At 46.0% G+C, this 15026-nt stretch overlaps 1 protein-coding gene across 1 annotated transcript in view; it reads left to right on the forward strand.

Annotated features, from left to right (window-relative positions):
- LOC142767803 (uncharacterized) overlaps positions 1–15026 on the forward strand; it is a 150033-nt gene extending 135007 nt beyond the window's left edge. Inside the window, exons 9-12 of the mRNA XM_075870044.1 lie at positions 3444–3542; positions 13432–13551; positions 14572–14940; positions 14986–15026. Coding sequence (XP_075726159.1) covers positions 3444–3542; positions 13432–13551; positions 14572–14940; positions 14986–15026 — 629 coding nt within the window. The remainder of the gene's footprint in view (positions 1–3443; positions 3543–13431; positions 13552–14571; positions 14941–14985) is intronic.

The raw sequence follows: 15026 nt of genomic DNA on the forward strand, positions 1-15026 counted from the left end.
ATAGGCGAGCAAAAAAGGTGGTTCGTTGAACAGTGGTGTCGTGTGCAAACGTTAAGAACGGCGAGACATTTTTCCAGTTATCGTAATTTCATCCAATGTATATAAATATCATGTCGACTAGAGTTTGGTGAAATCACTCAGCCAGGCCCTTTGTTTGCGGGTGGTAAGCTGATGTCGTCTTATGAAGAGTGCCACAAATTTTTAGAACTTTGTCAAGAATTGTGGCGAGGAAGGCAAGGCCGTGCCTCGGTCACTAAACAACACGCAAGGTACACCATGACGCAATACAATGACTTCTAAAGAGAAGACGGAGCTAGTGCGTACAGGAGCAGTCTCTGCGTGTCGTATGAGCAGGTCGATGGCTTTGACGGTCCAGCGGTGTCCCGCTAGCGTTACGAGAAGTGCGCCGTTGAGGTCTATTCCAACAACGACAAAAGTTGTTTCGGCATGTGGAAACGTCTATAACAGGCCAGCAGGAGCTAAAGTTGGTCGTTTTCGGCGTTGACAAAATGATCAAGAAGTGACGTAGTTATCCACAAAGGTAGAAAGACTAGGCCAGAAGAAACGGCTCCTAACGCAGTTGTAGGTCTTCTGAAAACCAAAATTTTTAGATGATGGATCATCGCACCATGCTTCAAGAACTTATTTTTGCAGCGAACAGTAAAATGCCGGCACCCACTGATGCCCATTCGTATTGTCAGTATAGCGCTGCAGGACATTGTTATCTAGCTTGAACTGCTGTAGCTGACGACGTAATTTCGCATTAGGTGGAGAAGGCGAGCCATTCAAGTAGGAGTCATCACAATGGCACGAGGCAAACTGAGCGCTGCTGTTGAAAGATAGCGATCCAGCAACTGCCAGGGGTTATAACGAGATTGAACCCGCTTGATCACCTGAGGGGCATTGAGGGTGCATGGTTGGAGATAAAAGTAGCAGAGGACAGCGAGAGAGAACATTGGCATCCTGATGCTGCTTGCCAAAGCTGTGCACAACGTCAAAAGTGTACTCTTGCAAACGAAGTGTGAAGCGTTGGAGGTGCCCAGACATTTTCTTGAGTGATCGCTCAAGAAATGCTGGTTGTCCTCGAGGACAAGCAGCATGAAGCTTGATGGCCTTTAAGCGCAGTGAAGTAGTGTTTATACAGATACACTCAAATTTTCTGGATGGCCTAAATGACAGCGAGGCAATTCTGTTCTGGTATGGAGTAGTTTTGCTGCGCAGGTGTTATAGTGCAGTTGACATACGCATTCACTCACGTGAAGTGTAGCCGTGCTGGAGCAGGACAGCACACAGCATCTGCGTGAAGGAGTGAGGGTGCACTCTCTTCGAAGTGATGGAGGACGAGGTCTGATGTGAAAGCACGTTTAAGTGCCTGTAAAACACACTCGTACTCGTCAGTCCAAGTGAAGGCCGTTCCCGAAGTGAAAAGCTTGTGTAACTGTCCTCAATGGTAGCAAAGTCACGGATGAAGCGGCGCAAATAAAAAAAAGCATGCCCAAAAAACTTAGCAATTGTTTTTGATTGCCTGGACAAGGAAAATGAATTACGACAGCAACCTTGTCGGGGTCGAATCGAGCACCGTCTTCGCTGACAAGGTGACCTGATACTTTATTCTTGTGCTGGTGAAGTGGCACTTTTTTGTATTGAGCTGAAGGCCAGCGTTCGAAATGCACGTTAGAACTTCGTCCAAACGCTTAAGATGCCGAACAAAAGTCGTAGAATATATGACAATGTCGTCTGGATTACATGAGCAGGTTTTCCATTTGAGAACACGTGAGACAGTATCTTTCATGCACTCCAATGTTGTCGGAGCATTCTATAAGCCAAAAGGCACGACGTTGAACTTGTTAAGCCCGTGAGGAGTTGGAAAGGCTGTTTTTCCTATGTCTGCTTCGCGCATAGGTATTTCCGAATACCCGGATCAGTGGTCAAGACTGGAGAAATAATCTGCATCCTGTTGGGAGTCGAGAGCATTATCTATGCGCGGCAACAGATATGCATTTTTTTCGTCATTCTACTGAGCCCTCTGTAATCAGGACAAAACTCGATCCTTTCTCCAGACCAACACCACAGGAGACGTGCTAGAGCTCTATGAAGGTCGAATAATGTTCTTTTTGAGCGTGTCAGCGAAGCTTTCCTCAATTATATGGCGTTCTACCGAAGAGACACGGTATGAGCGGCGGCGTACAATGGAGCTGCCATCGGTCTAGATGATGTGCTCTGCAACGGAGGCACGACACAAAACCTTGGAATGAACGTCAAGTGAAAGGCTGTCTGTTTGGAGAAGGTCTAAGAGGTCTCTTTTTGCTCAGCAGTGAGGTGGAGACTTACGGTAGCATTTAAAGCAAGAGTGGCAGCTTTGATATCAAATGTAGCAGACAAAGACGGTGATTCTGCGTAAAGGGGAACCAGCGAAAAGGGCTTGCTGTCAGCGAAACAGCTCACAGCAGTGCCCTGGGACAGCATCACTGGCGAATAAGTTGGGTTCAAGTCGTGATGAAAGCGCGGAAAGTCAGATGCGATAGTAAGTCCTGTCCTGCAGATTTGTAGTGAACCGGTAACGATAACATCCGAAGTGATCGTGAGAATTTGTTCGTCTCCTGACGAACTGAAACAATCAACGGGAGCAACGAAACGGGAGCTGTATGGATCGACATCGCATGAACACTCCGTCTCTGACATATAAAATACTCGCTGAAGCCACGATATCAAAGCTGATGCTGAAGAAAGCAAGTCCCATCCCAAAATGAGTGTGTGAGTGGACGAAGGGAGTACGAGACACTCAGTGGGGTGAAGGATGCCATCTATGGAAACGCGCACTCTACAAACACTTGAAGGTTGAATCTGAGCGATGAAGGGGAGGGCCATCGAATGGCGTCTTAACTTTTCTCAAGCGGGAACAAAAGTCTGAACGAATCAAGGAAAGTGATGAGCTTGTGTCTATCGGTTCCTCAGACGGTATATACCTTCAACATACATCAATAAACCATTTAATGGGCGTTTCGCAGGAGTTTGACGCCGCTAAAAAGATGCAGCTTTCCCTCTCAAAGCTGCGCTACTTAGTTTTCCAGTTCACGGTCGGGAATCGAAGTAGAAGGTTGAAGTGAAGTAGAGGAACACATAAATTTTGCTCCTAATATTGCCCAGCAGCTCCACCACTTGTAAAACGGCTACAGATGAGATGATGGAACGCATAAATAATGCCCAATATATATATATATATATATATATATTATACACACTGGCGCGGCAGTTTCTGTTCGTTTTTACTGCAAAACTCATTTTGTGTGTTTCATACCCTTTTTCCTTCTCGTCATACCAAATTCAGCAGTGTAAATGAAAGTGTTAGCGAAATGTGCTGCGTTTGAATCTTCTGGTTCCAAATAATAGCGACCGATATGTGTTCTGACGAGTTGACAGGAATCTTAAATAACATCGTGCAGGTCAAATCCCAAAACTGAACGGTCTCCAGAAACAGTATTTGATGCTGTATTATACGTGGGACACTATGGTTTTGTCCGAGTTGATACAACAAGTGGGAGGTAAGTGCCTTGATATGCATGTTCACATTGTTAAACAAGTCATTGAGGAGGCTGAGGGTTATCATGTACTTTATGCCGCGGAGCGCTGAGGTTGCGGAGCTGTTAGGACCACTGAACGATTTATAATGTGTATAAATAGCTTGCCGTTAACACTCTTTACAAATTCCATCCTGCTGCGCCCGAGTGGTTAGTGCTGCACACTGCGCATCGAGAGGACTGAGCTTCGACATTTCACAACAGATTCTTTCTTTTTCGTGTTTTCTTATATTCTGTTAGTATAGTTTACGTCATATCTGTGACGGAAATACCTGGGTGAAACCATTGGGGATCTCGGCACGAAACACTTTTATGCAAAAAATTGCATATTCGCGATGAGAATGGCAATGAGCGGGTGAGGTCATGCCGTGGGATCGTTCAGTTTACGGCAAATCAGCAGTGACATTGACTACTCACGCATGCAATTAAGTGCCAAGCATTGTGAAGTTATGCACAAAGTTTATTGGTCATAAGTAGTATGTTGTGGGGAGTTCTGAATCCGGTTTTTAGTTTCTTCTTTGTTATATCAAATGTAACCTGAAGTCTGCAAAGGCGAGGTCTTGGCTTGTTCCCCTTGGTCGCTGTTGCTTTTTTTGAGTCATACGAAATGCACCACTGAGCAATAGAGACGACAACTATGGCAAGGGCCAGGCATTTTTCGTGAGGAGCATTATCACTGTCTTCATCGTCATTTGCGTCATCGTCATGGCATATAGTGGGCACGTCGAATGTGATGTGCCGTGACTGCACAAAGAGAATGTGTGGTTTGGAACACGCTTGCTCTCTATTGCCATAAACGTCAATGTTTCGTCATGATGTGCAGTAGTACTTCGCATGTTCTTTGCTTGATGGCAGCAAGAAAATATTTGGTTTGCAACGATCTGGTTATTCATCGTCATCACGATTAATGTAATCGCCATCGTTAGCGAAGGCTACAACACACACTGTCAAGGTGAACACATACGCCCACGGACAAGGCTCTACCAAAAGGGGCTTCACCCCTATAAATTAGGTGACTGACACGGTAAATATTATAAGTACCACAGCGAGCGCCATGCTAACTTGGCAGTCGATTATACATTGTCTGCAGACGCACGTATTTTGAAAGGAGGAGCATTCCTTAGTCGCACAATATCACGCTTTGGCGTCGGCGGTGGCGACGTCTACACCCACACTGCAAACGCTCGCGGCTCTCGCCTCGTGCCGCGTTCTCACACGTGGCGCCGGTGATGAAAACATTTAGAATAAAAATTCAAAGAAAACGAAGAGGGTCTCTATGCCAGGGCGTCCATGGTAACCGAATCGACAGCCCAGGCCCTGACAATGAGGGCCCCACAGACCTCGGTGGCGCCGTCACGAAGTGTGCCTTGCCACTGCGCTGGGGTAAGGGGGGACCGAACGATTGGAGGCAAAGGAGGGAATTAGGCAGCGGAGCACTCTAACGTAACGTGAAAAGTTGCAAAAAAAAGAGTGTTAGAATTTCGCTTTATGAAAGGAAAAAAGACACTAGAGCGAGAACAGAAATAAGAAAAAAAAATCGAGACAAGAAAAAATAACTTGAAAAAAAAGAGAGAACGAAAGACAACGTTAAAGCAAAAATTGTGAAAACCATATACACTACATTCACGAAAGGTAAAGTTTTAACAACTATCGAGGAGTGCCCGTCACGTATTGTTCACATCTACTACCAGGAAAAAACTAATAAAACTCATGTGCAATACAACTTGACACTAATTGGGCTGGGGAAAGGGGGGTAATTAAAGTGCTTTAGTTTTACAGAGCACTCATTTCAGAAGAGAAGTTCAAATCCACAGGAAACTTCTACTCTCAGTGCAAACAAAAAAAGCGAGAACTCCAAGCCAGCTCCATTAGGCTGCGCATCGCGAGAGTCTGTCGCTGAAGAATAAACTTGGCAAAACATGTTAGCAGCAAGAACAACGTTGTAAACCAAATCGATGCTTTTTTATGTGGTTTAACTGTGCGTTGAGTTCGCTTCTCCTGCACATTCTTTCCCCTCAAAGTTTTGCTGGCTCTAGCCTGTTCATTTTTATTTTCTAATTGGCATTGCCTGCTATGGGTTTATAGTGTGGGCTGAGGATTTGTTTTTTATGCTTCGCAATAAAGAATGGACAGTAGGAAGAGGAGAAGCAGCTCCCTGGTCACGGTAAGATGTCACAGGAACGAGACGACACATGCGTAGGCTGCGTTAGATGCGAACGTTTGTTTGTGTTTCCTTAATTTTAGGGTGCAAACCCACTCACGAGAATCGGCGAAGAAAATGCAGAACACTTTTACTTTGGGCATTACAACTATAAGTCAGAATGAACTCATATAAATTATATCTAATATAGGAAAAAGCAAAGAGAAACAGAAAAGCGGGGCGAATAAAAAAATATTTTCAGAAAGTCTCATTTTAAGAGTTTGAGATGACCACACAGCTGCATTCACTTCGCCTAACCATTCGTAATCTATGTTTAAACACTTGTTGATGATACAGAATAGTAATAATTAAAATGGGCATTGAAATAGGAACGCTTGGATGCCTGATTAAAATTGGAAACTGCAATGAAATTGTCACTGTGGAAACGTTTCAAAAGTGAAGCACCGAAATTCTGAAAAGTTTCCGCCGTCAATCTAACACCGGTCTTCAGAAGGGGAGATAACTGGAAGCCTTTTTCCAAGTGTAGAGTATCAGTGACAATATAAAAAAATATTGTTCAATAGTTTCTGTTTCTCCGCAGAATGCACAGAGGGGTGAGATCACAGCTCTGCGTATACATTAATATACAGTGGGACACAGCATTGAAATCTAGTAATCGAATCTTCGAGCTCTCTGTATTGACTTTACTGGGGTTGCAATGAAAACTTGAGGTGGTTTTGTTCTGTCCTTGAAGATATTGATTCGAATATATCGCTACAGATTGCCGATTTTTTATATCTTATTACGGTTATATATGCAACTTCTGGCAGTACAAATGCGATTGGGTCATTAAGCGCGGCTTATGCTAAAGAATCGGCCAGTTCATTCAATCATAATCCGTAGTGATGTGGAACCCACAGTGATCTGAGGTACTTTCAATTGGGTGGTGCTATTGTTCAGAACGCCCTTATTATAGTTCGAAAGTTTTCAGAAGCTGACAGAGGTGCACTCTCAGAAAAAGGATGTGTTATTATGACTGCGCTGTTTTTATTCGACGGAAGTTTTCAGAGTGCTAAAATACCTGCCATGAGTTCAGCTTCAAAAACTGGAATAAAATAAGGCAGTCGCACTGAGAAAGAGGACACACCAGGTGGCGCAGAGTTGAGCAGTCAGGCGTCTTCGGGCTCCCGTATCAGCAAATGAATTTTGTGTTTTTTCGTGTGCTCTGCTTCAGGATCTTGCTACGAGTCGACGCATAAGCTGCCAAGGTTCACGTGGGTAGCGGACGTTTACCGGTAGGTGCATTTTTGAGAATTTTCGGACTTTTACGCCACCGACTACGCCTCACATGCTTGGGCGAACAACCACAACGCCGAGTTGGCGTCGGCCAGGAAGGACGCGCCTTCGTTGCACCTGCTGAGCGAATATGCTGGACGGTGCGGTTGTTGTTATAGGCCGTGATGACCTCCCTCCGGAAAAGTTTGGAGAAGAACACGGCTGGCGCTCCACCGCAGTGAAGAAAAGCTCGAGGCGCAAGAATGCCCGTGCTGCAGAGCATGCCACTGCTTGCGGCGGGAACGCCAGGGGCCATTACAGTGCTGCACGAAAAGCTCTGAACTTGAAAAATAAAGTTATCAAATCATCGAGAGTGTCTCGACTGCCGAGAGAGCACTGGAAGATTATCGTTCATCCAAGGGCTGGCTTGGATGTTGAGAAGGCGGGCTCAGCTAGACTTGGCTGGGCAATCGCAGAGGTGGCTGGAATTGCACCCACGCTTATCGGTCAGGATATCATCTGCCCAAATACAACGGAAAATATTATAGTTATTAGCACGGCATCCCAGGCAAACGCTGACTGTTACCTCAGGATGAGCTGCCTTACATTGGGGATAAAGAAGTATGACATCAACACCTACGAGGCTGCACCGCATGAGACGTGCAAAGAGGTCATCCGTAAGATTTACGCATCAGAGAGCCAGATGGAGCTGGAGAGGAACATCCTCACTGATAGAAACCCGTTGGCTCCCGGAATAAGACGTACCAAGAACACTGAAGTGGTGGTTATTGTCTTGGATGGATACAAAGTTCCCAACTTCATTTATTTTGGCAGTGCGCTGGGCAGATGCTCGCTTTACCATCGGCAGCATGACTGCTTCTACGCCTGTGGCAAACTGGGACACAGAGCGAACGTCTGTCCCACTCTGGACGAAGCTGTGTGCAAGAGGTGCGCAAATAACCACTCTGATGAAAAACATCAATATTCCCCGACCTGTGGATTCGGTGGTGGTCCACATGCCACGCCTGATAAAAGTTGCCAGCAAAGGTTTGAGCTTCCTTTTATTTTGCGAAGGCGACGAAGAAAGCGCCGCACGCAATCTGAGCGTCATGGTCAGCAAACGGTACGGACAAGGGTGTGAGCCAGCCTGCGCAACGCAATTCCCGTTCAAACAGTAGTTCTCCAACTGGGGTGGACAGCCGTGACTCATCACAAAGGGCAAGCAGCTGGTCCAGATCCAGATTTCTTTCCAGAAGTCGCTCCTGAGGCCAGCGAAATAAAACGTCGCGTAATAACAGAGCTACGTCCCGGTCCAGAGATTGTCGTTGGTCCCAATTTAGAGGTCCGTCGCACTCGAGGAGCTGGTCCAGGGACCCGTATAAAACAGTCCGTTTTTAAAACCCACCCCAACCGGAAATGCAAGGTGGCACCTTGGATGACCGGGTGCGCAGCGGAGGAGGTGGATAGGTAAAGAGGAGGGGGCATGACACCAGAGCATGGTCCAGCGGAGCTAAATCAGCTCAAGAAGGAGAGTGCTCAAATGCGCAGCATTTTTGATACGCTGAGAGCCAAAATGGCTGAGCTTAGACGTGCCAGTACATCTCAAGCGACTCGGGCATCTGCTTTTCAGTCGGTAGGAGTTCCCTCTCCTCAACCCACGGACGTTCCCGTGGTCGTGGAAGCGGGCCCCTCGGGCAACCCAGCCAAGCGTAAGGCTGCGACTTCGCCCGAGAATGTGCAGGCTAAAGCTAAATCTGAAATGAAAAACACTTTAGATTCAATTTGCCTTGAGATTCAAAGACTTAATGAGCGTTTCTGTGCGGTAGATCAACGTCTCACAGTTACGGATTAGAAAATAGATATTCAACATGCCAGAACTCAATGTGTGGAGACTCAAATACAGAACGCCGGCCTTATAGTTCAGAGCCCAATTATCAGAAGACCAACTAAGATTCTCCTGAATTTCTTTCGAGAGGAAATGCCATTATAGGCAGCCATTCCTATGAGTATCCCCAGTTCAAATAGTACAGCTTCTTCTGTACAGAACCTGACAGTAGGGTCATGAAGCACCTCCAATAATCAAGATGGCTCGCATGCTGAGGTTCGTATATAGCACTGTAACTGCAAGGGCATCCTTAACAAAAGGGGCACCCTGTAGCAATTCGTCCACTCTTACAGCGAGAAGCCGCAAGTGATCCTACTGCAGGAGACGCTGTCTGATAGTGTAACCCTCCCGGGGTACAAGGTACATACAGTAAAAGGGGAAGGCAGAGGGATTGCCACGTTAATCAGCAACAAGTTCACATTTCTGACACATGATCTAGGGTTAAGGCCTAAAAAACAGATCTCTCCTTGGTTGAGGTCATTCTGAGTGCTTCCAACCTTTCCAGTATTTTTATTCTTAATATATATAGTGCTCCTAGTGATCATAGGCAGCGTTTTGAGAAAATCATAGCTAAGGCAACCAGATTGGCTGGGCTCTCTCCTCTGGTTGTGGCGGGGGATTCGAACGCGCCTTTCCGGGAGTGGAACTACCCGTATGATTCTGTTATAGATAGAAGCTTGTGGTAGGCGACGAGAGATGCGCATCTCTTGTTAATAACGGACCCGTCCTTTCCTACTGGATACGGCACATCCACTACCAGGGACTCCACCCCGGACCTTGTTTTCGGGAAAAATGATGGCTCGGTAGGTTGGCAAAATCTACTGACGCTTTTAGGAAGTGATCATTATATTACAGTTACTGAATTGCAGATAAATGAGAAATATAAAAGCAAGTTTACTTACGTGGATCGAAATAAGTTTCGGGATTCACGCATGGCTCGAGCGGAACAGGGGAAAATCCCGAACTTTCTGGAGAAATTGGCTGAGATGTTGCTGCAGGACGCTAGGGCAGACCAGGGCCATAAAGACATGGGTACAGACATGAAATGCTTCGTTGGCTTGTGCATTCACTTCAGGCAAATGAGTCCCCATTGGCCAGATGGAAAGGCCAAAGGCTTAATTGTGAGTTTCGGAAAAAGATTGCGGAGGTAAATACATGAATTGAAAAACATTAGCAAAACTTGTTGAGGCAGCAGTAGGATGAAATCTGTAACTCAGTCGATGAACAAATGCGAACCAGAGGTAAATGAAATCTTCTAAAACACCAGCTTGATGAGTCGGGCACTAAATATAATGAAATAAGGGACCTCACTAGAATACTTCCTCTTGATCAAACATCCTGCTCGGGCGCGGAGCTATAGGGGCAGCTTCCTAAGATGTATCTATACGTAGCAGTTGATTCCAGCATGCATGCCTATCCGGGGTATATGGGAACACCTTGTGCCCATTTGGATGAACCTTTCGCCATCAGCGATGCGCGAAGTGCCCTGCAATAACTAAATGGCCGATCGGCACCCTGTACAAATAGGGTCCCCAACAAAACGCTTTGAAACTTGGAATTAGACTCTGTTCATTTTCTACTGATGAGATTGATAGAATTTGGAAAGGAGGTGATATCCCGGAGAAATGAAAGTTAGCGAAGGTGATCCTCATTTCCTAGCCCGCTAAATCACCAAGTTAGGATAATCGACGTTCGAACTCTCTAACGTCATGCGTGGGAAAGGCCGCACAACACGTTAGCCAGAACCAAACGGTGGAATACATAATGCACAATGATTGCTTTCCTCATCACTTAATTGGCTTTCGGCTAGGCCTATCTACGCAGGACGCTATAAAAGTCATTAAGACTCAAATTTTAGATAATCATACCAGAGACACCAAGGTGATTCTAGGCTTCGATATAAAAAAAGCGTTTGATAATGTCTTTCATAATTCTATTATGGATGCGATCTCTAGTCTCAAGCTGAATTCCTCTGTCCATGCGTTTGTCAGATACTGCCTAAGTGGTCGAAAAACCATACTTGAAGTTGGAAATCTAGAATCGGATGTGCAAGTACTGGAAAATAGAGGCACCCCGCAGGAATATGTTCCATCACCTTCACTTTTTAACATCGTCATGGCTGGTCTTTCGAGGCAGCTTTCAGAAATTTCAGATGTTGGTCACACAATTTATGCCGATGATATATATCATCATTTGGTGTAGAGGAGGAAGTAGAGGCACTGTAGAGGCTGCCCTGCAAGAGGCTATCGACACTACTGAAAATTTTTTGGAGGACACAAGCCTTTCCTGCCCTCTGTGAAAGTCTGAGCCTCTCCTCTATAACCCGGTCAGGAAGGGCCGTCAACCGCAAGGCGGGGTGCCGCCCCTAGAGACAGATATTCACCTACTTACCAAAAGTAGGTGGATCCTCAAAGTCGCTTACATTTGGATCTTAAGTATGACGCTAGAAGCAACGGGCATCAATACCATCCCGAATCAAAGGTTAGCAAAAAGACAGATAGTGTTCTTAGGCTGATAAGGCGGGTGGCTAATCGAAGGGCAGGACTATCAGGGGACAACTTGGTCAGGGTTATAGACGCTTTTATGCTGTGTAATTTTGCATATTTGGCGGCAACGCATGTTTTGAAGAGACCGGAAAGGGACAAGCTCAATGCAATGATAAGGAGAATGCTAAAGAATACCCTTATGCTCCCCATTTACACCCACACCAATCGTCTCCTGCAGTTGGGAATTCATAATACATTAGAAGAAATCGCGGAAGCACAAGAAAGAACACAGGTAATTATGCTGTATCGCTCAAAAGCGGGGAAGATGATTCTCGTGGATACGGGTATTCCACCAGCTCAGATTGAGGCTCTGTACCAAAGGTTGACGAGGGATGAGAAGAAAAACATCATTGTCTCGCCCGCCTCGTGGAACATAGATCCCCAACTAATTGTTGAAGGAGGAAAGCGCACGCTCGGGCCTTTCTCCGCCAAGTAGCGGATCTCGACGGGGGTGCCTGTTTTGTAGACGCAGCACACTATGATGACCAGAAAGACCAATTCATGGTAGTGGCAATTCACCACAAAAGCGTTACAATTATTGCAGCGTCCGTGTGCGCCAAAACTGCCAACAGCTGATCAGGTTGCCATTGCCTGGGCACTTTTGGAGCAGCATCACGAACATATATTTAGCAATTCTAGAGCTGCCATTCATGCCTTCAGTACTGGAGCTGTGTGAGAAAAGGCCGAAAACATACTCTGTGAGAATTCGCTTACAACCCGTACCCTGATATGTTATCTGGGTCATATGTGAAGCATGGATGGAGAGATTATTAATCTCAATGAGTTTGCCCATTCCAGGGCGCGAGGGTTAGCTGTCCGTCGCCCTGGAAGACCTTTGGGTTAAACTGGAGATTTCGTAGACAGGGATCCGCCAACTACATACAATGAAATTGCCCAACGTTTCACTATTAATAGGAGAATATTTCCACTTCCCCAAACGAAGCTAAATACAGCGCAGACACTTACATTGCCATTACTTTAATCAGGAATGTACACTAACCGTGCCCTTCTCCACCAGCTTTACTCTGAGGTTTATTGACAACTAGTGTACAAAATGTGGCGGTTTAGCCACCTTACATCACATGCTCTGGGAGTGCCCTTTGGTACGCGGCACCGATACAGCATCGTCCAAAAAGTGGGACTCCGCTCTACGGAGTCCGGACATAACATCACAAATTTGGGATGTCAAGAGGGCCCACGATGCAGCGCCACGTCTCAGCCTTACTGTCCCATCGTGAGAGCGGCCTACCGTGTGCTAGGGTGCATGCCTTCGGACTTTCACAATAACGTTTTTTTTTCAAACCAAACCAAACCAAACCAAAAAGAGAAAGACCTCCCAAGTAAATCAAAGGAAATGCCTATGCCTGCCTCTTGATCATTCACTTAATCATCTGTGGCTGTTACAATATTTGGTTTTCCATGCACCAGGGATTATATAATGTGTTATTTAAAGATCTGAGACACTGTGACTTGACTTTTAGGGGGAAAATGTTTTATAATAAACCATAACAATAAATTGGAGTTTTTAGTTGCCATTGCATATCTGATGCTCACATTTATACTTTGTAGTTATTGAAATAAAAAATATCTCAAGTGTGTGACGTAATGGTCAATAAGCAAGAAAGAAGCGGTCCAGGTCCGGTTTAAAAAATATTGAGATCTTCTTGCCGGTGTGCTATAAAATTTTTGAAAATTCTCCTACTATTAAAATCCAAAATTGAAAAAGTAGTTTAGGCAGGCGCGCTTCGTGAGAAAGTAAATTGATAGGCACGAACCTGGGAATAATCACCGGTTTTGTTTTATATGCAGGGCCACCCGAGAATAGTATGCATCCGAATTCCGGGATTAGGCACACGTAATTTTGTACAACATCGCTAAAGTGTGTCCCCGTAACCACATCCCCCTCACGGAAATTGAGTGCCAGGTGAAGGCGGAAGTTATGTCAGGCATTTTTCATGCATTGGCGAAGTTTTCTGCTTACCTACATTTTGTGAATATATCTTGCAGTAAAGCCAAACTGTTCGCTGTGGGCCAAGAAAGACTACGTGACAAAGCTCGAAGTGACGACGAGGGACTATTTTATGTCACTTTGTGACAATCCAGAGGTGGTTCCTTATCCGGAAGCTTGTCTGTCCTAATAAAACTCGACCAGCGCTTCTCGCGAAAATATTAAAGTTTCTAATGATGATACTTCATATTTATAGGATTTACGTTGGACGCTCGGAGCAATAAGACGCAGTATACATCGTCTCCCGAGTCTTTCGGCATTTTCGGTGCGACGCGTGCGTACTGACCAATCATTTATTTTTATGTACAAGTGGATGCATAAAGTTATTGAGAACGCGTGTACACCACTCTCTACACTGTATTTATCAAGATTCTCTCAGGAGCATCTGTCGACTCGGCCTACCCTACTCTCCGCCCTGAGCCTATAGCTGGCTCAGTGCACCTCCAGCTCCTTGCCTAGGCCTGGTGCCGCATCTCACACAACTTACATCGTCCTGCCCCGGCCGTCCACCAGTATGGAGTGCGTCATAGAAGGTCATACCATCTCTGAAGAGGAGTGGTTGGATGATTACTGGCAATCACCCGGCTATTGTGCCTAGGAACGACGCCGACGGAAACTTCGAAACCAAGGCAAGCTCGTTCTTCAACCGAGTGCGTCGGAAAATGCCCGCGTCACTGTGCCAGAACGCCAATCCCAGGTTAAGTCACGTCCGCCTCGGTTACGTGGGCGGACACCACTCTCCCGATTGCCGCAAGGCTCCATTCATATAGTAGGACGACCAAGAACGCCCATCGACTTCACAAAAGTGCCACCGTGGGAATTGCAAGACGCCCTGTTCAAGGCAGCTTCACTGCCAGATCAGCCATTGGCAAGTCGGGATCGTCTTCGGACGCACCCCACCAATATTAGCTTTACCTAGAGTGTCACCGACTCAAAAGCTGCTCAATGTATGAGGTGGCCAGGTTCCCCTCAAGCTGCTCAATGCAGCTTTTTTGCCTGGTAAACCTTGCAACTTTGTTGTTGTGAATAAATAAACAAACAATAAACAAACAAACAACACGCCCATACCTGCTTTCGAGTGAATTAGATTACCATTGGCGCTGCTACTATTGAGCTTCATGCCTATGCTCTCACTCCAGATGACACCGTACGAGGCATTATGTTCCATGCACACTATGAGTTCTCAGAAAAAGAGATACTGGCAGACCTACAAGCCAGCAACTTCAACATTCCTATCATGAGTGGAACACGCATGGGCCAAACTAGGCACGTTTTGGTTGCACTGATGACGCAGAACCTTCCCAAGTGGATAGCCTACCACGGAACCGACATCAGGCTCTACCTGTCCTACAACAGAGTGGAATCGTGTTTTAACTGCTGTGACGTCGGTCACCGCACAGATGTTTGCCCGATGCCACCTAAGCAGCGGTGCCACCGTTGCGGAGAGGAACACCCTCCACCAGGGCAGGGCGAGACACCGTTGCGAGACAATGTTTGCCAGAGCCACTGTATGCAACATATCTTTAATGAGCAAATTATGGTATGTGATGCAGGTTTTGTGTTGCTCACGGGTGCATGTGCAAATGCTGCATAG

This window comes from Rhipicephalus microplus, chromosome 7 (assembly GCF_043290135.1).
Source record: "Rhipicephalus microplus isolate Deutch F79 chromosome 7, USDA_Rmic, whole genome shotgun sequence".
Classification (NCBI taxonomy): Eukaryota; Metazoa; Arthropoda; class Arachnida; order Ixodida; family Ixodidae; genus Rhipicephalus; species Rhipicephalus microplus.